Raw genomic sequence first — 24954 nt, 5'->3', positions numbered from 1 at the left:
TTATTACTGTATGCAATAATGATAAAAACAGTATTTTAAACATGACAATGCATAACCAACTATACTTAAATGGTTGATGTGTCTGTGCTATAGACTGGTCTTATCAACTATGCTGTACACTACTTTACTAAGCATTACCTGGTATTCACAAAACAACTTCACAGCTTTAACGTCACCAAAATTCGTTCTTGCATGATTAAATTTGTTTGAGAAGTGAAAAATAAATATCAAAAAAAAGTAAATTGAAGAGCAAATTGAAATTAAATGTATGTTAAATTTTATATATATATATATATATAGTGCACTCATTAATTTCACAAAATATGCTTTCACAAATAGCAGTTTCGCGACGCAAAGGAAGGAGTCTCGCAATTTTACTGAGTTTCGCAAGCCCTGGCAGCAAGTGATCACACATATACACATCTCCTCAGTCACTTGTTCAAAACATTGGTGAGCTTGGTGAGCTCCCACTGGATTTTGAGGGCTTTGATATTGAGGCATCAGGAAGTGGTGGTATGGGGGACTAAACAGTGGTGGGGGGGAGCAGTGAGGGGGGCAAGTGGGGTAAATATATGCATTATATGAGGCAGTAGAAGCACCTTTACCAATTCCATTCATATTCCTCCAGATTGTTTTCTGTATTTTTCTATTTTCAGGATGGTAAATTACCTTTTCCTGCTGAAAAATTTCCCACTGTTTTTATCATCACGTTCCTTAAGCTGTATCTACGATTGATTGTTTATGGTGTCGTGGAAGAAATCTTATTCATCGTACTGAAAGGTGGATTTCATTCCCAACTTCCCAACTGGATGCCATGTTGGGTTAGGTTTGATTAATTACTAATTTATTAGGTACAGTTAAGTTAGGTTGGGTTAGATTTAAACATGTTAGGATAGTCCTTCCGCCATTACAACTGATCAGTCAAACGAGTTGACACAGCAGAACATACCGTAGCTAAAAACAATGGAAGAAACAAATTTTGCAAGAAAAGTTTATTTACCACCTCATAAATGTTCAGGAAAATATAGCAGACTATCAGGATGAGTAAGAACTTATTTGCTAGGGGGTGCTTCTGCTGCCTCAGATAAAGTGTATGATTACCAGCAGGTGGTGACCAACCACCGCCCTCAGCCTTGGAATCGATCTTCAAGCCTCATAAAGCAGTTCATCCTATGTGTCGATGTTAGCAGAGTCTTTAGTACAATGGTTCAGTATTTTAATATATTTCTGATTAACTGTATGTAATTCATAGTAGGGGTATTGTATCATTAATGGGTAGCTAAGGGAGAAAGAGGTGGCTGACCCTGGAACCAGTTACCACTCATTACATGTGAAGTACTGTATATGAACGAGTTTCACGAGTTTTAGTTTCGCAATGTGATTGTGGTACCAACTAAGTGCGAAACTAGTGAGTGCACTGTGTATATATATATATATATATATATCTATCTATCTATCTATCTATCTATCTATATATACAGTATATATATATATATATATATATATATATGGTATGCTTGTTGCTATGCTTAAAGTATTACAACTATGGCATTATTTTCACATAATATGTTCATCAGTGTGGCATAAAAATATCAGTTGTGGTTTGAATTGAGTCTATGAGTCTTTTATTGTAACCTTATGAACACATGGGTAAAGTTATATATTTTTTCAAAAGTCTCTCTATAATCTTTATACTAGAATAAAAACTTTTCTGTACACCACATACCATCCTAGTAAGGAAAACATCCAGGCATGTGTCAGCTGGAGCAGTCACTCAGTCTTGTCATGAATATGATCTTAGGTGAGATGGAGCTGGACTGCACGCGTGGGAGTCAGGACATAGGAAGGGTGGGATTCTAGGATGAATTTATGATCAACTCCCTGTCATAAATCAGATTTGCTTAGCAGGAAGGACAAGGAGAGTGTCTAGAAATTTCTCAGGTCTCTTCTTGTTTCTGCAACAATGAATCTTGGTTACTGTATATGAGGGCAATTATAATTCCTTCAAAAACACATTAAATTATGAATGGGAACTGATTGCAAAAATGTTTGAGAATCCCACCCCAGGTCAGGTGAGGTAACTGTTAAGATCAGATCACAAGAATTAACCCCTCCAATACAAAGTTGTATTATTCACTTTAATCAAACCACCACCGCACAATGTGCTACACATATGCAACACCTCTGGTTTAGAGTCTCATTAAGGTGAATACAATCGTCTGGAGGTAGCAGGATTAAAAAAATAAATAAATAAAATCCCCAGATTCAAGCAGGTCAAGATGAAAAGTTATTATTCTGCTGCATCTCTGTCCTCTCCAGCCTCAAGTTCGTCTGAAACTGAAAAAGAAAATAGGTCTTAATGGTTCATCAAATACTGGTATACTGTGTGTGTGTGTGTGTGTGTGTGTGTGTGTGTGTGTGTGTGTGTGTGTGTGTGTGTGTGTGTGTGTGTGTGTGTGTTTTGGGGGGAAAATGCTTTTCAATATACAGGAATGAACTGTACTACAATATAAAGATATTTATTGCAACGGTCCAAAAGTTACCCCTTAACCAGAAGCCTCTTCATATACAGCATTACAAGAAAGGGATAAATATCATCACATATCAAGAACAACCAATGCTGGGAAAAAGGGTAACAGCTGATTAACATGATCAACTGCAATGATGATGATGATGATGATGATGAGAGAGACTGTAATCCAGTGTGCTCACTATTCACAGAACTAACCCAACAGTTGAACAGTGAAAGATAAAGGCCCAGATATGAGGTCCATTTCCTTCTCTCTTTCTGAAGACTGTTCTCAGGCTCAAATTTCAACTTTCAGCTATCAGAAGGGAAACCATAGAAAGGTAGATACCACATTGTCTCAAGTAAGGAATGACTTTTCTGTGAAAAAGGATACACAGTCATTAACAAAGTTTGCCTAGTATTCCATGTCTATGCCCACCACTTTCCTCTCTGATGCCCTGCTTTCTTTTCCTGCACCAGTTTATATACTATTATTTATCTTTCTGCCATATCCAAAGAGGATCCAAGTAACACGAAAACTGGTGTATCATTAATTTGTCCTTCATTATGATGATGTCTTTTTACTGTACAGTATATCATTCTTAACCACACTCAGTTTTATTTAGATTGGTGGAGATTTCCAAAGTGGAGGAGTAACATCATTTATTAACCCCATCACTTCTAAAAGTGCTTCCTAAGCTGAATAAAAGTGTCAGGAAATAGCAATAATAAAACAATACAATAATGGTTTCCATGGATTAAAGGGATTATACAGTATATACATCTATTTCATCAAAGGAGTATTACTCAAACATCTATAAATCATGATACCATATTAGAGACAAACTGTTCACTACAACTACCTCAACATTAATAAGGTACAAACTGAAAGACCGTATGGTGGTAAAATGTGAGTAAACTACATAATTACTGCTTTTCTTATTTAAATCCACATCTAGAGACTATAGAACTAATAATGAACAGAAGCCAATTACACCAAATTATTCCAAGCACAAGATCTGCTGCAAAGGGAAGCAATATAACAGCCTATTTAAACTAACCTGAATTACTGTTGCTGTCAGAGGAACTGTCACCTGTAAATAAACAAACATAGGTACAACAGACACCCAACATGAGGCTATAGTGTAACAGTCAGTTATTATGATACTCTGGCTTTCATTATATTGTGGATGTATTAGTGAAGCATATAAATAATCCATCAGTCGTCATTTGTTTTTGCACCTTTCAGAATAATGACTTTCGTTTTTCTTACTTTTGTCACCTACAGGCAACTTATTCAGAGTGGAAATGACCTTGGGTCATAATATTCTCGTCAGTCAAGGATGCTCCCTAGCACGTCTTCCTTGTCAGTTTATTTCTCTATCTATCTATCTATCTATTGCCAGATGCCACAATCCCATAAGGGGTGGCCATTTGACTCTGAGTTATTTGTTTTATGGGGAGGGGCACTAATCCTCCACCAACCCACTTGTTGACACGTAGGGAGCATGTATGATTTGGTTATATGACTACCACCCAGCGTAGTAAATGGTTTCTAGGCTTACAGGAAACCATTTGGCTTGTCACTCAATGTAAAGCCACCTGTAAAGGAAAGAAAAGCAATAAGAAGTGACAGGAAAGATGGGAGAAATATGAAGAGAGGAGGGCAGACACAGAAATAAAATGATAAAAGGCTAAGGAAGAAATGGGCAGCTTTACATCAAGTGAGTGGATGATGGTCGCCACCACCTACCAATATGGAAAAAAAAAAATCTTTTAAATTATTTACACAATCTTGATATTAAAATAATTAAATAATGTCAAGGAGAATATTAAGGTGTATGCAAAATACAGTAAGTACGTAACCTAGGAAGAAGTGTAAGAATATCTCCTATACTGACCAGCATGACCCCTCCTGTAATGAAGGGGTTAGATACAATCTCCATTAACATATACGAACATAAGAAGAGAAGATAACTGCAGTAGGCCAGTTGGCTCATGTTAGGCAGCTCCTAAAATAGTAATTACTAGAATGATGGGAATGGTTGCTGATACGAGGGCCGTGAGAGGACAATGTGGAGGTCTGTCAGATCATATGATTGTGGTATGCAAGATCAAGCTGAGAGGAGTGAGGTGGATCAAGAAAGAGAGGAGCAGTCAGGGAGAAAAACTGAAAGTTGAAAAGCTGAGGATCAAAGAAATGGCAGATGATTACAGGACCAAAGTAGAGGACGAGTTAGAATCAGTGAACTGGAATGAATTGGACCTGGACAGCCTGTGGAATGCATATAGGGACTGCTTAGTTAGGAATGCTAATGAGGTGTGTGGTGTGGCAAGAATATCAATAAAGAAGAAAGGAATGGCATGGTGGGATAAGGAGGTTAAGAGAGCAGTGGAGGAAAAGAGGAAGAAGTGGCTAAAGTGGTTACAGGATAGGGGCTCAGTTGAAATAAGAACTGAGTATGTTGAGAGCAAGAAGCACGTAAAGAGACTAGTGAAGAGAAAAAAGAAGGTAAATGATGATCTAGGAAGAAAAATGAATGTGAACTACCCTGAAAACAGGAAGTTATTCTGGAAAATGGTGTGGAAATGTAGAAGTGAAACCAGAAAGAAATGTGATGGTGTGGAGGATGCACATGGTAATTATTAACCAATGGAGATGATGTAAGGACCAGATGGAAAGAATATTTTGAAAGCCTGATGAATGGGAATAGAGAGAGCAAAGTGGCTGTAAACATGACTGGTTCTGGGGGTGTGCAGAGAAGGAATGCAGTGCCAAGAGACGTGACACTCGCACAGGTGAAGAGTGCTGTGAAGCGGCTGAAAAATGGGAAAGTGGCTGGGGTTGATGAGGTGTATGCAGAGATGCTTAAGTGTAGTGGAGAGAGTGGAATGAAGTGCTTGTTGGAGATATGTAAGAGGGCATGGATGAGTGAAACTGTACCTGCAGAGTGAAAAAAGGCTGTGATTGTATCCCTGTACAAAAATAAAGGTGAGCGAAATGAGTGCAAGAATTATCGCGGCATAAGTTTGTTGAGTGTGGTAGGGAAGGTATATGGAAGAATTATTATAGAGAAAGTAAAAGAGATATCAGAAGTCCTAATGGGTGATGAACAGGTTGGCTTTAGGAGTGGCAGAGAATGTGTGGATCAAGTATTTGCAGTGAGACAGATAGCAGAGAAGGCTTGTGAGAAAGACCATAAGATGTTTATGGCATTCATGGATCTGGAAAAAGCATATGACAAAGTAGACAGAGAGAGAGTGTGGAAAGTTCTGCACATGTATGGTGCAGATGGTAAGCTGCTAGGTGCTGTAAAGAGTTTTTATGATGGTAGCAAAGCATGTGTAAGGGTTAATGGGCACCTATGTGAATGGTTCACGATCGGTGTGGGTGTGCAACAAGGTTTTGTGATGTCCCCATGGTTGTTTAGCCCCCTCGCTCTCACATAAGTTTTTAAGTTTCCGCAGGTGTGACAATCTCCCCCCCCCCCCCGCGCGGTCAGGTAATGTGTATTCTCGGCTTATTTTCACCACCCAAATATATTTATTTTCCCATCATAGCCACATATGGTACTCGCCAATGTTTGTTCTATTAAAAAAAAAAAAAAAAAAAAAAAAAAAAAAAAAAAAAAAAAATATACAGAAGTTAGGAAGCTGAGAATAAACATTCGTGACGCCAATTTCACTTCCCAACATCATAAGTCGAATGTTTACGAATCAATCTCTACATGTTATACCATCAATCGAAAGAGAATTTTATTAGCTTTCGAATGCCAGGTGTCCCAGTTTGATACGAGGTATGGTCTTCGAGTAATAAGCGATAAAGTAAAAACTCTGGTTCGACAGAGTACAACTTTTATAATCGGAGAGATTTTGTGGCGAATTTTCAGTGAGAGAAATAGGTTTTTATTTCATTATCCGATGCAGAATTTCATTGGCTTTCATTTAAGACAAGTACGGTAATCCTAGGCCTTATAGTTCTCGAGAAAATTGCAATAAACTATGGTGTATTTTGCCGCGCACTGATCCACCGGCAGCCGCGCTGACTTACTGTATTATCCCTTAGCTCATGAACATGTTTTATGCTTGCTAGCTACGGTTTCTTCGATTTTATACCAACAACTATCTTATATAATTACTTCTTCTTAGTTTTTAGTCCTCTCGGAAACCACACATGACCACAAAACCTGTTGCTAGCAACAGAAACAACTTATTTTCCTGTCATTTGTGTTGAGGTAAATAACAACATATATGTATATGTAAATATACTGACAGAAAGAGGTAAAAAGATAAAAAAAAAAAAAAAAAAAGAATACCACGTACTTCTCCAATGGCGATGATCTTCCTGCAGGACCACATTGGTTGGGAAAGGAGTTTTGTAATGTGTGTGTGTGTGTGTGTGTGTGTATGTGGATGTGTGTGTGTGTATGTGTGTATATGTGTTTATGTGTGTGTGTGTGTGTGTGTGTGTGTGTGTGTGTGTGTGCATGTGTGTGTATGTGTGTGTGCATGTGTGTGTATGTGTGTGTGCATGTGTGTGTGTATGTGTGTGTGCATGTGTATGTGTGTGTGCATGTGTGTGTATGTGAGCACGTGTGCACCAAAAGATATATATATATATATATATATATATATATATCTCTATCTATCTATATACCTAGGCTGCTTCCCCCAAGGAAAGGGAGGTAGCCGAGACAGGACGACACACTCTCCATTTACTCATCCATTCAAACACATTCATTCACATCTTAGCCCCAAAGGGGAGAACGGACAGATCCTCACCGCACCACACCGCACAAGGGTCAACTGCGCAATGCAATCAGTGACATCCGCAGCAGGGCCCGACAGCAGAACTGGTTTACCCCTGCCACATCATAACAAACCCATCCCCTTACCCGCACCTGACCTGACTAGCTGATCAGACCAAATGCGGGAGAATATCCCCTCAGGGCTGCGTCATCACTTATTTATTCACAATTTCTCTCCATTTATTTCTGTCACGCACAGCCACTCTTCCTTGCTCAACAGACATCCCTCTCGCATCCAGCGCTCTCTTCACATATATATATATATATATATGCATTGTTTCGAACCTCGCACTGCACTGCGCTACCTTTGTGCTACGCTAACTCAGGTGTACGACACACTTCCTTACGATAACGTGGGTCACTTTTTCACTGTCTTTTCACATGCAACATTACCAAATCATTCAATATATCAGATAAACAGTATATTACACCACAACAAGTACATGGGCGTCATACATAGGTCAATTACGTGGCCCATACCTGGCCGGTGAGACGTAGCAGATGATTTCCAGAGGAGTACATGGTTCACTTTCACTTTCTTTTCACATTACACAGAACCAAATATATCATTTCATGAGATACACAGTATATTACACCACCCCATTTTATGTATCTCGCGCCACATTTCACTACCTTTGTGATGACTCACGTGTACAAGCCGTTCCCTTCCTTACGAGAACGTGGGTGACTCACCTATTTCTCCCATAAATACATAACCAAATATATCTCTTTTTAAGAAACAGATTATGTTTCAATAATAAAATGTAAATGCACTTGTACCTAACCTCGTGTTGCATTTCGCTACCTTTGTGCTAAATCAGGTGAACAAAACCTGCTATTCCTTACGAGGACGTGCGTCACTTTTTCACTTTCTTTTCACATAAAACATAGCCCAGTTTATCAATACATAGGAAACACAGTACATTTCACCTATATATATATATATATATATATATATATATATATATATATATATATATACATGCAATTGTTCCTTACGAGGACGTGCGTCACTTTTTCACTTTCTTTTCACATAAAACATAGCCCAGTTTATCAATACATAGGAAACACAGTACATTTCACCAAAAGAGTTATACGTGACACTTACCTGTCCCATAAGGTGTAGCAGAGAAGACGCTGCAGTGTTTATGATATTTTCACAATACACATAATGAAATCCATCATTTTATGAAACATACATTATATTTTCACCACAACAGTTCCTGATCGTGCTCTGTATGTCACATCTGCGATACTTAAGGTTTTGCAGATGATATTTTTTGATGATCATGTGGTGAAGTGTTTACATTCATCCATACAAGCATACGATAAACCTACCAATAACACTCATGCTTTATTTCACACAGAAAGCATACGGAATAAATATAACAATATGATAAAAGCAAATATTCCTATAAAAACCTACTGTATTTCCTCTACTCACAACGGCTTGCCCTGGCTGTAATGCGAAACTGACTCCTGCCCTAGCCATTAGTTCATCACGTACACTCATTGCACTATACTCCCATCTATTGCACAATAACACTATCCACCATATATCAGCATAAAACAAGGACTTCATCCACACCTTGGAAAATATTCCGTTCTTGACAACGCGGTGTCGTCAAGTGGTTTCCCGCCTCCCTCAGCTAAGCTAAACGTTTCACCATGTCTTTCCTCACTCGCTGTTGCACACTACATTCACCTGCATCACTATCACTGTTATTCAAATGTTGAATACTCACATTGGATGTAGAGAAGAGGCAGCGTAGTTGCTGGGAAACACCGATAAACAGGGTAGCCTTACCAGTATCTTCATTGGGCCAACGGTAGAATAATGGGCACGATTGATTCACCAAAACCCAATTCCCTATTACAAACACAAAATCTAATCACAATAGTGCCCAAAAACGACACACAAGCACTATTGGTGCAGTGAAATATGATGTGAGTCCCGGGACGGGGTAGAGAGAGTAAAATTTAAATCCCCAGCCATGCGCTACCTTCCTGCCTGACAGCTGACGTGTTACTAATCATCTCGCCTGTGCTGCCACGCGTCTCGGGCCCCGAGGTTGCCAAGTCATTACTTTTGGCGAGCGGCGCAGGAACTAGGACACTTCCAAAAATGACGCAGATCGGCCGAAAACTTTTACTTTGACGTAAGTTTTTGTGATTTGAGTATGTTAAACGTGTCATCGCAGATAGTCGCGGAAAGGCCCAAAAGACTCGCTACGCGTCATCGACGATGAGAGGGTTAATATATATATATATATGGATGGGGTAATGAGAGAAGTAAAAACACAAGTAATGGGGAGAGAGATAGCACTGGTAATGAATGGTGATGGATGGAATTTCTCCAATTTGTTGTATGCTGATGATGCTGTACTGCTTGCAAGTACCGGACAAGAACTTGGTAGGCTAGTGCAGAGTTTTGCTGATGTCTGTGACTGTCGTGCCTTGAGAGTAAATGTAGAAAAGAGTTAAGTGATAGCTACTGAGAGAGAAGGTGACTCCCAGTGTGATGTCACAGTGAATGAAGAAAGACTGGAATTGGTGAGCTCCCAATGTGATGTCACAGTGAATGAAGAGAGACGAGTTGGTGAGAGAGTTCAAATACTTGGGTACAGGGATAGAAAAGAGAGGAAAATGTGCAAAAGAAGTTGAAAGTAGAGTGACACAAGGAAGAAAAGTAGCTGGTGCAATGAAGGTCTTGATAAGAAACAGAGGCTTGAGTGTTGCAGCTGCATGAGGCTTACATGAGGGACTGTTAGTGCCAACTTTAACATATGGATGTGAGACTATGGTGTGGCATGAAAATGAAGTCAGGAGTAAGTGCTGTGGAGATGGGACTGCTGAGGAATGTATGTGGAGTACAGAGGGTGGATAGGATATGAAATAGTGTGATTCGTGAAAGATGTGGAGTGAGGAAGTCAGTGGACACCAGAATCGAAGAGTGTCCTGAGATGGTATGGTCATGTGGAAAGAATGGATAACAATAGAGTGGTGAAAAAGGTATATCTTAGTGAATCTGAAAGAGGGAGGAGGCGAGGTGGACCAAGGTGAAGGTGGAGAGATATGGTGGATAAGTGTTTGAGGAAGAGAGGTTTGGAAGTTGGTGAGGCTAGGGAACTGACAAGATATCGAGCTGGCTGGATGAATGTTGTGAGGAGAAGTGCATGATCAGGGATTTTGGCACCTCTTGTGAGCATGGCAGCGTCCGGACTGACTCAATCGGATATGTTTGTGTGAAGCTACGGAATGTGGAGAATGCTTTTTGGCGTATCTGGTAGAGCCAGGATTCCAGGGGCTTGAATTCAAGATGAGTGAATGGAAGCATGGCCTATTGGACTGGGCAAGTTTGTGCTGTCTGGCTACTCCTCACCCTGCCTTTGGGTAGGAAAGTAGGTCCAGATGATGATGATGAAGATGATGATGATGATGATGATGAGATAAGGAGAGCAAAGAAGAAGCACCTTGTGGTGCACATGCGTGAAGGGAGTGAGCAAAATGTTGAGTCTCAGTATTTACTCAACATTAAATTTCTGTCCACATAGAGACTGAATGAGTCAAGAGACCCACTAGGCGTAATTTACAGTTTGAACAAACTATGCATTAAGAATCTAACTTGCACTAAATGTGGCAGAAATTAAATAATATAGGACCATTGAAATGACGGGCTGCTATCACATGCCATCAATGATATTTCAATTTCCAATTGTAATAAATATAAACAACTCACGCTACGTTATATATACGTGTCCTATTTGTATTATTTACATTACGGTATATGACATTATTATGATTCACAGTTTCACACAACAGTGTAGTTATTTAACAATGAAAAATATGCTTTTTAAACATCGAGGGGAATGTGTTTGTCCAAATCGTGGTGCTACCTACCAGAATACTGTAATCCCCATACTATACGGACGGCCACTTTCCGGACATTCCACTTACTGGATATTGTGGGCCTGGACCTTCAGAACCCAAAAATGGCCAAAAAAAGAAAAAAATCCCCCCCAAAAAACGATTTTTTTCCCTCCCATAATTTGAAATTGCTGCACGGCGCCAAACAGCTGCTTACACCATGGCCTCTTCGCCCCTTCCTTCCTCCCTCCTCCCCCCTCCCCTGTCAGGGTTGCCATTTGGTATTTTTCATTACCAAATGTGGGCCAATTTGGTAATGAAATATTCATTTGGTAATGAATCAGAATAATGCATTACCAAATGGATTTTTCACACGTACAGTATAAGGATACACAGGATGGAGATGGTGGATTGTTTGCTCTCTCTGATTAATCTGCTACCCTACATAGCATGAAAATAATCAACACGCTGTTAATTATAAGGAGAGTGATTACATGTATTTCCACTTGTATGTATAATTAGTGAAGAATAAATGCTAGCTTTACAAATTTGGCAATGAAAAGTTAAATTTGGTAATGAAAACTTAGGAGTTTGGTAATGTGGCCATTGCGATCTGGCAACTCTGTTTCCCCATCACCACCAACAGCTACTGTCTGACTTCGATAGCAAGTAGATGCTTATCGCAATGGAAGCCACACGTGCTCGTTTTTTGTGAATAAACAGTGAATAAACTGCAATACCTCACCACTAGACCACACAGGAATTTCCAGTGTTGTCCAGTGTTAAGAAATTTGAATTTAGAGTGGAAAGGATTAACTGTGGAGTGCAAACTGATGGGTGATACTGGTGAGGTGCAATTAACAATGTGCAGTGTTAAACAATTATAACTCACAGCGCAAAGAATTACTGTAAGTGCAGCACAACACTGGATTGCTGTACGTGCTTCAAGAGCATTTTCACCACTGTCAAAGCCTTAAAGAAGACAGCTACAGACGTGCTGTAAGTACCCTGGCTGAGGTACAGTCACTTCCTTTTCATTTATTTCATGCTTCATGTCCATTACTGGTATGAATAGGGTCTTAAATAGGTTTAAATGGGTGCTATGCATGTCCGATAGGAAGTTATTTAGGTGGCTTTCAAAGTTAGGCTGGGTTATGGTCCTTAAGTAAGTCTAGGAGCCAGGGGCCCACTTTCCGGATGGGACCACTTTCAGGACATGCCTTTGGCTCTATTACATCGCATAGTGGAGGGATTACTATACTATGTTTTTCAGAAGCACCCCATTGAAGTCCAGCCATGGGACCTAGGACCCACAACCCCTGCCATGGTCAGTGGCTTTGGCAGCAGCTTTGGGGAACCCTGTTGGGACAGCTACACACTCTCCAAGCACGTCTTGGCATTATAAATGCCCCGCCGTTATACACCCACTGATAGGTCAGCCTCCTGGAGCACTACTCCCAGGTTCAAGCCTCTGTTTATTGAGCAGAAGCTGCAGCCTGGAAACCACAATGCCCTGTAACCTCTGGCACGGATCTGTGTTCCATCCCATCCCGGTTCCAAAACTGTGCTGGCAGAGCCTGTGCCACGCCCCCCCTCAATTCCACCACTAGGCAGCAGTGGCAAAGTTTGCTGCCAGCACGTCCTTGCTGACGTCAAAGCCTGTGATATACTAGGGTACACTGTGTGTGTTACTGAAGCACATATACAATACTGCATAAGACAGTTAGAGAAAAGTGTCCGGGAAAGTATGTTGGCCTACTCTCCATGTCTGGGAGAGTAAGCTGGCCTACCATTCATGTTAGTGTCAAAATGAAAAAGGTCAAGCAAAGAAGGATGATCCAGATATCCTGATGGCTACTGAAACAGCAGCTCCAGCTCTCCCTATCATCACCATTCCCATAACAATATGAAACCTCAACACCAACAAACAAAACACTTCCCTTTCAAATGACCCCTTCAATGACAGTACCAGTAAGTAACCCAACACCTCTAGACATTATCTTATAAGCCACTTGGGAATAACAGTTAATCTCAAGCTGCTTATACTGTACACATATAAAGAGAGAAAACTAGAAAAGAAAAAGAGAATGTAATGAAAAATTAGGCAATATACTAAACCACAACAAAAGGTAGAAAGGGTCTTGCGTACACTCACTGCTGGAAGGGTTGTAGAAGAGTCCTGTGGCTGGATCCAGTTCTCCAACAGGAGGCAGTGCTCCATCTCCAAGATGTCCAGGAGTTCCTGGGAGCTGGCTGGCTAACCCTGCCATTATGCTTGCCATAGATGTGCCTTCATGCTGAAAAAAGTTTGCACACAATAGTTTATTAAAGCCTTTACAAAAGTTTAAACTTGAGAGTTACTCAGCTACTGACTTATCAAGCTTTACTGTCAACCAGGCTGATTCAGCCCAGGTGATACACTGGTGTTATTCAATCAACCTGCCAGTGGTATGTGGAGGCACCCATCATTCATTCATTCGATGTAATGCTGCCTACTTCATCCTTCACCTCCATCTTCCTTTTCTGTGTCTGCCCTCTTCTCTTCATATTTTCTTCCATCTTTCCTGTCACATTTATGGTTCTTCCCACTTCAGGTAAATCTACACTGAGTGACAAACCTAACGGTATCCTGTAACTCACGAAACCATTTACAACACTGATTGGTAACCATATACCCAAATAATGGGATGATGTGGAGCTTATTATGATGCCTCTATTAACTGGGTGGACAGATGCAAGTGTGGAGTCCATCCTGGAACCAAACCTCCACACTCTTCCCTGTGCCTTGTTGTCTGCCACAAGGAAGCATCAGTTCACTACTCTGGATGGCCCAGCTGGGGCAACTGCTTGCAAGCGGTTGATGGTTCTGCTCAGCCAGAGAGACGGGTTACTGAACAACACTGTCGATCTGCCATTTTCCTTTTTTTCAAAAATCCATTTATCCATCATATCCAATTCTATTTTCCTCCATCAGGAGCCTATATAGGGGCCCCAGGGCTAGTCCAGATATTTAAGGCATGTGTCACCCACCCTTGAGCAGTGTATGTAAGAAGACTGTATTAAGCCCTAACCTGCTGGACCCCCAAGTGTCCATTTACTGGTTATAATGCTACCCACAAAATAAAATGCTATTTATGGCCACTCTGGTTGTACTTCTCCTCTACCAATTCAGGCATTAGGTTCATCATTCTTGAAATATATACTTTTATTTATTAAATTCTAAAGGAGCCTACAGAAGTGTGTGATGACACAAGGGAGAACAAGAAACAAAAGCATTTCTCAACAGGTCTCACCCCAGCATGGTCCACCACATCTCCAGGTGAATCCAGTAGCTCAATGCCTGCCTGACGCAGTAAGTTCCTTGCTGATTCCTTGTCTCCTCGCCCAAGGATCTCCACAGCTTCCTCTGTGCAATATGTGGAAAGTGATGCTTATACTCTGCCCATGTTAACCTGGCTTAAAAGTGCCATTTCTCCACCTTGAATGCTGGATTGTACATTAAGGGATTAACAACAGAATATAGTGCTAATCACAAAACCTGCTATGAAGATATGTAGCTGTAGTACAGTATTGTCTTATTCTGTGAGAAATTATGGGAAACAGGTTGGTGGGTTTCATCTAAAACTCCATATTTGTGGGTGGGAAGTGGCATACTGCATTACAGGTATTATACCAATGGATGTTTGATAAGTTTTAACTGTAATAATGTGCTGTACTCCCTGCATTAAAGGTATTATACTGATGGGTGTTTGATAAGTTCTGACTGTAATAATTTGCTGTACTTCATACTGTATAAGGAATACAGTAATTTTTAAAATCATATTTTTTTTCACATGGCTTCCATCCACATATATACCTTAAAACATAAAATCCAACAACAAATGTGTGAAATTTTACCCAGCATTTGCATCTGTCCCTCTGGTAGACTGTGGGCTGGAGAGTCCTCCCCCTCCAGTCTCAGGTTTAACCACTCTCCCTCACTCTCCCCTCCATTGCCTCCTACTGCATCCCCACTGCCACTGCCACCACTGTTCTTGGTGAGGGTGCCAGCAGCTGATGTGGATATGGTGCTACAGGCAGTGGTAGAGGTGGTGAGGATAGTAGTGGTGGTAGTCATGTCACTATTGTTGCTGATGCTGTTGTTAGCTGCCAAGTGTAATATACTCTGGTTATTATAACCCACACAAGCTAAAGAGCTATGGAGTTTAAGCTGATTCACTTGCATGATGCATATAATCCTTGAAATTTTTTGCACAAAAATATACAGTACATGCTTCAATGAAGAGATTACTTATTATTTTCATTTACAGCAAACTACTTCAATACAATATGAACAGTCAGGCTAAAGAGTTATAGAAATAACCCTATCATTTTTACATACAATGGATGGTCATTAAAGTTATACACAGTTTACCCTCAGTGTTGGGTGGTAATTCTATTGACAAGCCTGCAATACAACATTGATCAATGGACAACTAATTCATCAGCCAAGGGGAGGGTTAACAGGCTTAATGACTCAATGCTTGACATTTTACAGCACAAGTATGCACCATCATTATCCAGACCCCATTTCCAATGTTCATATAAGCTGATGAGACCCAGAAAAAGATTATCTGATCTCTCTAGACACGAATCTGAGCGAATATGAAGCCCATGTACACTCTTCCCCACTCCTGTGGTATACAAGGCGTGAGGTCACAATTATAGTAGGGTAAACCCTCCATATAACAAACTAATTGGTACCAGATCCTTGAAGTTAACCCTTTCACGCACAATAACGCGAAACAAGTAAAAACGGTGTCAGGCTGAAGAGGAACCGATGACGCACTATGATGCACTAGTCAGTGTTGGCTGAAGGGATACCGATTAGGTATTTCAGGGCAAAAATATTCACCAACAATCATGTTTTACCATGAAGTGCGTCAGTCTTTGGTGTGTCATAGGGATAGGTTATTTCAAGGCCAACAATCTCAAATAGTCTGCATTTTCTCAGTTTTCAGTTCGTGGGGGGGGGGTGCACGCACAATTTTTGGCGATTTACGCAAAAACTATTGGTCTTATCAGAATTCCAACATCACCAAGTGAAAGCTCGTGAAATTCTGCATCTAGACATATGCTTAGCTCTTCCACTGTGCAGGCAAACTTTTGCGATAGGGTGTAGGGAGGTTATTTTCACTGTTGAACAACAGTATTCACACCATATTTCAGTACTCATCTTAAATGTCGGGACCAACAGCCTAGCCCCGGGCTAGAAATAGCCAAAAGTCACACGGTGCCAGGTCAGGACGGCACCGTGTGACTTTTGGCTATTCCCTAAGTTGTCAGAAAAACTTGCTGGGATCCATTTTTGAAGGGAACAGGACCTTGCCAGGAGGATAAATTCAGAACTGAAGAGTATACCTGTTTCTGAGTACTCAGAGTGCTTTGTTAAGTGGATGATACGGCTCTAAAAGTGTGTAAACCTTTGAGGAGAGTATGTTGAAGGAGTGTGAACTTCAATAAATGTGTATCTCTATTAATTTTGCTTTTATTACCCAGTTGCCAAAACTTTTTGAATGCCCCTCGTACTGTAATTATGTCAACCTAGTATCTTCAAATTTATTATATTATATTATTCTATAAAGTCTTTCCTCTAAAATCTCAAACAATATTGTACACACCTGCTCCTTGTAAGATGTCAGCCAATGCACCACTCGTATTTATATTTGATCTCTCTGGGCTGAGGTCCACTACAATGACACTGCCTCCCTGAGATGTGGTTGGAATTGCCTGCGCTACAGTTGCTGGTGTGATAGTGGTGGTGATGGGGCCACGAGAGATAGAGGCAGGTGTAGTCAAGGGCTTCTGTACAACTGCTGTGGCTGAGCTACTTCCCATGGACTTCCCTATGGTAATTTTGGTTGAAACATCCTGAGGAAGGTAGTTTTAAGGAAAGAGAAAAAATAAGGACAAGACTGAAAAATAAAATATAATGTAAAGGAGCTATGTATAATTAACTCCTAATAAGCCAACGGCATCAACTAACACCATTCAGTGCCACTGCCTTTGACGTCAATATACAGCAGCACATATAAAAAAATGCAAAACATTTTAGGAGGGGAATGATGGTGTCAGGCATGTTTACATGAACCCTCTCAACTATCCCAAGCCCTCACCCTATCAGTAAATCATGTGCTTGGGGCATGACAAGCTTTCAGCCTGTCAGTAACTGTATATCATGCTCTTCAACCACATCCAAATGTATGCCTTTTAATCTCGAAATGGCCCAGAAATAGAAACATACACCTCTATTCCCATGCTTAGTATACAATCCAAACTATATTTACAACTACATGTTTCCATAAACAAAATAAACATCAAATTCCCAAAAGTATATATATATATATATATATATATATATATATATATATATATATATATATACAACTTAAATGTCAGGACCAACTTGCCTAGCCCTGGGTTCCCATGCTCCTCTATGGGGCAACATGGGATTGGATGAGGGATGGATGAATATTTACAAATGACACATGTTATGCACTGAATTCATTCATGATACATTATTGTAGTCTATTCATCTGGAATCATTTTAGCAACATATACAGCATTTGGATGGCAAAAATAATGATATACAGTACCATTGTCCATAATTTCATCTCCATTTTGTCTATATTTTACCAAGAAGAAGCTGTGATTTCAAGAATTCTTAGATGAATTGTAATGAACCATTGGATGGGTTTAGGGGGTTTAGAACTGCAATGGCAGGCACAACAGACTTTTATCTTCAGTTCTATAAAACAAAGCTATTGATTTTCAAAAGTCGGAAAATGACCCTAGGGCCAGCCTGGGAGAGTGTAACTAATATATTACCTCTTTGCATTTAAAGGGTTAATGCTAAATTACTGGCAACCTATAAAAATATGAGATGAACTGTAGATATTTCATAGATTTTAGTATATTAAGATAATGCAGATGTACGGAGCCATGTATGAATGCACATACATGGATGCAAGTACAGTAGGCTCGCACAGTGCGCGAGAGATTGGGCGGTCCACAACCTCGCACACTGGCAATTCGCGTACTGAGAATACATAATCTTATGGGAATAATTACATATGGGCGGTATACCCCCTCATACCTGGACATTTTTTGGCCCTTAGAGACATAAAAAAGGTCAAATTTTTCAGACACTGTACCGCAGATATAGCTGCAAATAACAAAAATATGGGCAGTCACCTTAACAACAGTAGACAACAGGCCTGATGGACTTAAACAACATGAGTTCTGAGGCGCGGCAACGCACTTACAGTGCCCCCGCCACCACCCTGGCCGCACCATGCTTGTTTAACGGTTGCCAATGTTGTATTATTCCAGGCTTTGACGTAGAAATTTACGGCCTGTTGAATGTTACATTTCTTCCAGAATGCAGCAACAGTTATTATGGTGGGGGTTGCAGGTACGCCAGGTGAAGCAGGTGAGTCAGGTGGGGCTGTGAAGGTGGAGAGGGAGGCGGCTGGTGAGTCAGGTGGGGCAGTGGAGGACGGCGGTGGGCAAGTCAGGGGAAGTGGTGAGAGGAGGATCCTCCCTCTCCTCCTCGCTACTGCTCACATTTTCGGCAATTTCCTTCGTCTCTTCTTGCTTGTTTGTTTCATTCCTCATCTTGTTATGGACTTATTGGCAGTATTACAACTTGGTATTCACGAAATAAACATCATTATTATAGAAACTGGGTATTTATTCTAACTTACTGTTATTGCCGAAAACGTTATTATTGAAGCTGTTATTGAGGATATCTTATTGTAGACTCCTCTTGAGCACCTTCCCCATGAGCCTCTAGGTCACTATTGGCACGTTGTGTGTGTGTGTGTGTGTGTGTGTGGGGGGTCGCGTACTGATGGAAAATGGCGTTTTTAAGCCACTTCTTGCCTCTACCTCGTGTTTTGTGGGATAAACTCGCGCATTCAAGGTTTTTCATTATGATTTTTGGTCACGCGCACAATGCGATTCGCGCACTGTGATAACGCGCACTGGGTGAGCCTACTGTACCCGCACTCACCTGAAAAAATACATTTTGAATGTTGAGCTTCCATATATATTTCAAGATATCTTCTGGGAAATCTGACAGTGTCTTGAGAAGCACCCTAATGCTCAGCACCCCAGTTTCATCTTTCTCAATGAATACACTGTTTGCAATAAATTCATTGTATACTCTCACTAAAAACTACCTAAACACCTGGGTAAGATCCAAGTGAAAATGAGCAAACCATGGCCTCTTATCTCGGACTGGGTGGTATGCCTGACTGCAGAGTGATGCAATTTGTTTTTTACACTGTTGTATGGTGCAAAAACCATTACTGATGGAGATACACATAAGAGGAACAATGTTTGGATTCTTTGGAAGCATGTCTCACAATCCATGGTGCTTGCAGTGTTCAGATATTTTTTGGTGAATGTACTTCTAATATTCTCTCTTCCTCTCTCATGCATGTGTACACACACACACACACACACACACACACACACACAGTCTGTTTGCACATGATGCAAAGATCATGAGGAGAGTAAAAGTTGAAGAGGATTGTAAAATGCAGCATGAAGATCCGTACAGGATTTATGATTGGAGCCGGGTGTGAGAAATGAAATTCACTGCAAAAAAAATGCAAAATATTGGAAATGAGTAAAAGTACTAAGAGGCCATCACTGAACTACTCAATGGGAATGGAACCAATCAAAAATGCAGGAGAAGAGAAGGGCCTAAGAGTGTTGGCCCAGGATAATTTGCTAACTGAAAAAAACATTCACAAGATTGTCAGAGAGACATATAAGCTCTTGACAAAAATAAGAGCGGCATTTCAATACATGGACGAGATGATGAAACAATTGACAGTGGCTCTGATCCACCCCAGGTCAGAATAAGCTGCAGTGGTGTGGTCCTCACATAAAAAGAAAGATCAAGAGAATACAAAGAGCAGCAACCAAGATGGTTCCCAGTCTGACAGATATGTCGTGCCAGGAAATACTAGAAAAGCTGGGTCTCCCTTCCTTAGAAGAAAGAAGTGAGAGGGGTGACATGATTGCAGTGTTCAGGGTCATGATGGGAAAAGACAAAACTGACAAAGAAGATTTGATTGTATGGAATGGGAGAGTGACAAGAGGACACGGAAGGAAATTGAGAAGGGCAAGTTGCTTGAAGAATATCAAGAAATAGTTTTCCATACATATGAACTGACCTGTGGAATTGCCTGCTGGGTCTCCCTTCCTTAGAAGAAAGAAGTGAGAGGGGTGACATGATTGCAGTGTTCAGGGTCATGATGGGAAAAGACAAAACTGACAAAGAAGATTTGATTGTATGGAATGGGAGAGTGACAAGAGGACACGGAAGGAAATTGAGAAGGGCAAGTTGCTTGAAGAATATCAAGAAACAGTTTTCCATACATATGAACTGACCTGTGGAATTGCCTGGACAAAGAGATCATCCAGTCTAAAAACTTATATAAGTATAAAACAAAGTTTGACTGGCTGAGACATGGAAACAGGACCCCACGAGTGTAGCTCATTTCCAGTATATCACAACTAGGTAAATGCAGGTAGGTAAAACTAGGTAAATACACACACAGAAAACAAAAGCTAACTGACCCTGATGCCCTGGATGGTAACAGGACGAGTGCCAGGTGGGGGTGGGGCACCTTTGTGAACCACTATCACATTGGATTTGCTGCTGCCTCCGCCTCCAGCTCCTCCAAGGACAGGACGCAACCCAACTGGCCCCTGTGGTGTCACTCTCACAGTCTGGATAGTTTTAGGTCCTACTGACACAACAGTGGCTGGAGCAGAAGCTGATCGAGGCAAGGATACTCCACCAGAAGCTACATTTCCACTAGCTGATGATGACTTGGGAGCATTTATGGTGTTGACTGTCACTACACGAGGACCTGTACCTGGAGGGACGTGGAAATTAAATGAACAGTGCTTGACTCTGAATGAGCCCGCATAAAGTGGCATACAGTAGGCTCTCATCATATGTCACCATTTTTAGTTTTCTTTTCTGATATTATGCCCACAGGATGTTGCAGAAAAATAGTAAATTAAAGGTCCATTGCTATTTACAAAGCATATATGCCAATTAGTCCCATTTTGTAGTACCTATTACATGCAAAAAGTTGCAATATTTTGGAACACATCCCTGACATGTAATGAGAACTTATGGAATAATACTGATAAAGGTGAATGTAATAAGGGGCTTCAAGATGACGGTGAAGTATGTAAGAAGGCAAACTGTGAGTTATGAAAATGCAACAGGAATTTACACATGGGAAATCACGAAATACTTGGTGGAAGTCATGCGTAAGCCTACAATATCCAGTTACCCTTTACAGCTGTCATCTGCTACTACCAAATTCACCTTAATTTTCTACTTCTGTTTATTTGTCCAAACATAAAATGACTGAATAAGATGTGCCAATTGTTAGCCTTTCTCACCACTGGCTGTTAGAACATGAATTTATTTTATTGGCTTAATTATAATGAAATACTGTTAGCTAGATGTTGTGCATTTCAAAAACTTTTAACTGAGGGTAACCTGGGTGTTACTGTTTGCCTCCCCCCCCCCCCTTTTTTTTTTTGGGTGACAGTGTGTCAAGGAGGTGGGACATTAGCTGACAGGATATGCAAGGGAGAGGTGGGATTCTTCTGGTGTGTTAAATTCTTGAATCCTTGAATCTTATCCAGTGCATATGAAAATGGTAAAACCTTGTAACTATGTACAAGACTATGCAAACTAGAAAATCACAAAATTTGGAGGGAAAGCTGTAAAATTTACTGAAATATGGTACATCATCATCAACCAATCATGTGCTGCCCTAGGACGAGCGTAGGAGCCCGGGGCTAGGCAAGCTGGTCCTGGCATTTAAGGTGAGAGTGACAAGCCTCACTCATCCCTGAGTGGCATAATGTGAGCAACCCCATCCATCCCTTACATGTAAACCTGCACCGGCTCAATCTGATTGGAGCACCTTAATTACCCACTAAACCACCAGGAATCATAATTTGGGTACACAGTTATCACCCAGTGTCACTCAGTGCAGAGTCACCCACACACAGATGGAAGAGGAAAGAATGAAGGCAAGAAAGACAGATGAGGAAGGAAAGAAAGACAGATGAGGACGGAAAAAAAGACAGATGAGGAAGGAAGGAAAGAAGGAAGGAAGAAAGGAAAGGGTAGTCACCCAAGAGCAGCACTACATCGAGTGAGTGGATGGTGGGTGCTCTCGCCACAGCAGTACATATTTCATAAAGATTCAAGTACACAGTCTTCAATGATTCATCACAGCAATTTGAAAACATTTGATAATTTCCATAGATTCTTTCATATGAAACAATCTTTGATATTTTCTTCACTTTATAACACTGAACCTGATCATTAGTTCTGTACAAGGATCCAGATACAGTCAGCTCATCTACAAAGTAATTAATCAGTAACTTGAACAGTGTTATGAGAATCTGTGCTGTGAGAGATACTGAGCCACAGAAAAATTTGCTTAAAGTCAGGATCCTCTCCAGAGTCATTTCTCATGATCCTCCTAAGCTTATCCTGACCACCTCAAACTGGCCTTAAAGGTACCAAACACTGATAAACACAATGACAAGCACACCATATATAACCTGAAGTGTGGCAGCAAACCACACCACCACCCAAACCACACCATCATTCAAACCACATCATCTGCCAGACAACATCTTCCATCATCACCTGGTTCATCACCCCACAGCATCACTCAGACTACACTATCACCCCACACCAGTAAGCCTTAGTGGTCACATAGCCTGTGCTGTGGGAAATACATCCATGCATTGCCAGATTATGCCTTATTTGTCCATGGTACATGCTGTGGTGGTAGAACTAAATACGGAAGCTATGAGAACCAAACCAAGTGCCTGCCAACTGTGGGACAGCACACTGTCAAGCTGACTGTAGCAGCTGTGGATCAGTGGGTTGGAGCACTCTGACCAAAGGGATGGAGTCTCGAGTCCACTCAAGGGTCATTGGTAGACATCAGGAAGCACATCTGGTCATTATGTGCTACATACTCCAAAAACCAAAGTCCTCTCTACCGAGGGGCAATGCCTTAGCCCTTATCGAAAAGAGCGACGGTGGTAAAAAAAGAAAAAAAAAAAAAATTAAGGGCTCAGAATATCTGAGAGTAGTCACCAGTGTCTCACACGAAGTTAAGACTGGTACACTGGCAGAGGCAATACCATGAATGAAATTTTTTTTTTTGACACCCCCCTTCAGAAATGTACAATGATACAAGTAGTTTTTTCTTGCTATATTTAGATCTTCTGATCAGCTTGGGAAGGCCTCTTTTAGTAAAACGGTTAATGAAAGCTATATCTAATAACTCTAGCTCAGAAACTCTCTCCTAAGCTGCATAAAACCCTAAGTCGCAAGATTGAAATATGAAGACATCACTGTATTGAAAGGGTTCATAAAACATTAGGCTGTGCAGCTATTCTGCAACAAATGTAGATGCAGAAACAACAGTGTGTTATAAGAACAACTGTAACTAAACACAATGAGACAGATATGCATAGGAACAGCACAAGGAAGGAAGCACTGTGAAGAGGTTGTCGTACCCTGCCCAGCAGCAACTGTGCGCGTGACAACAGTGATGGAACTGGGGTTGGTGACAAAGAGTGGAGCAGCAGAGGCCTGCGGTGAGGTGGTGGCAGCTGGACGCCCAACTGCTCGCCCACAATTGCTAGGAGGACCCATGCCCAAACTACTGCTGCTGTTGCTGCTGCCCAAGCTAGTTCCACCACTGCCAAGCCCACCTACGCTGCCACCCACTGTGTGTGTGATGATCTTAGCACCTGCACCTGAGAAGGGGAAAGTACAGCACTAGTGTGGAGCATGCTAACTACTCTAAATCCCTTCAATCCCATAACACATTTTACATTTTATTCAAGCTACCACCAGATGACTTTGCAAAACTTCACAAAGATTTCTAATTGTGAAAGGATTTACAGTAAATCATATCTGATACTTCACTCTCATCTTAAATGTCAGGACCAACCTGCCTTGCCCCAGACTCCTATGCTCCCCATGGGGCAATAAAGGATTGGATGATGGATGGATGGAAAATAGCTGATGTTTTTAGCCCTCAAAAGTTTACCCTCAGCTGAATAATAATCATCTGGGTGTAGCATGAGTAACCTACAAAATGCATCATCAAAATCAAGAGGATAAAGTTAGAAAAGATTTTAAAGAAATAACTTACTTGTATGCTCAATCTTGTTTTTACTCTGATTATTAGAAGACACAGTGAGAGTTATATGGAAAAGATTGAAAAAAAGAATACAGCAAAGTCATAATTATGCAAACTTGACATGATTATGTTTACAAACACTGATCATGCTAACATGTGTAGGTCCTTTCACCAGATGGCATCTCCATCTCCATAGTCAACAATATCCACTTTAACATCCATAGCCCCTATATCCCTGTAATATTTCCAGTAGCATACACTCATTTTACTGAAGTGGTAGGTGGGGGCACTCACCATCCACTCACTTGATATAGTGCTGCTCTCAGGGGTCTGCCCTTTCCTCTCCTCCATCCTTCTTTCCTTCCATCCTCTTCTGTCTTTTTTTCCTTCATTCTTTCCTCGACCTTCTGCCAACGGGTGACTTTACACTGCCTCTTCTGTCTTTCTTTCCTTCATTCTTTCCTCTTCATTCTGCCTGTGGGTGACTCAACACTGAGTGACAAGCCAA

At 40.9% G+C, this 24954-nt stretch overlaps 1 protein-coding gene across 1 annotated transcript in view; it reads right to left on the bottom strand.

Annotated features, from left to right (window-relative positions):
• Window positions 1-1583: 1583 nt before the first annotated feature.
• Window positions 1584-24954, bottom strand: part of LOC145415114 (uncharacterized) — a 109896-nt gene continuing 86525 nt past the window's right edge. The window contains exons 13-20 of the mRNA XM_080284531.1: window positions 23815-24057; window positions 20818-21119; window positions 16845-17094; window positions 15082-15330; window positions 14478-14590; window positions 13340-13481; window positions 3571-3603; window positions 1584-2337 (exon numbers count right to left, since the gene is read on the bottom strand). Of these exons, the coding sequence (XP_080140657.1) occupies window positions 2291-2337; window positions 3571-3603; window positions 13340-13481; window positions 14478-14590; window positions 15082-15330; window positions 16845-17094; window positions 20818-21119; window positions 23815-24057 (1379 nt within the window). The 3' untranslated portion in view covers window positions 1584-2290. The remainder of the gene's footprint in view (window positions 2338-3570; window positions 3604-13339; window positions 13482-14477; window positions 14591-15081; window positions 15331-16844; window positions 17095-20817; window positions 21120-23814; window positions 24058-24954) is intronic.

Source organism: Coenobita brevimanus, chromosome 101, assembly GCF_032717465.1.
Source record: "Coenobita brevimanus isolate Jiangsu-jjx chromosome 101, ASM3271746v2, whole genome shotgun sequence".
NCBI lineage: Eukaryota > Metazoa > Arthropoda > Malacostraca > Decapoda > Coenobitidae > Coenobita > Coenobita brevimanus.
The sequence above is the reverse complement of the archived record's forward strand: the minus strand, read 5'-3'. Positions and strand labels throughout refer to the sequence as shown.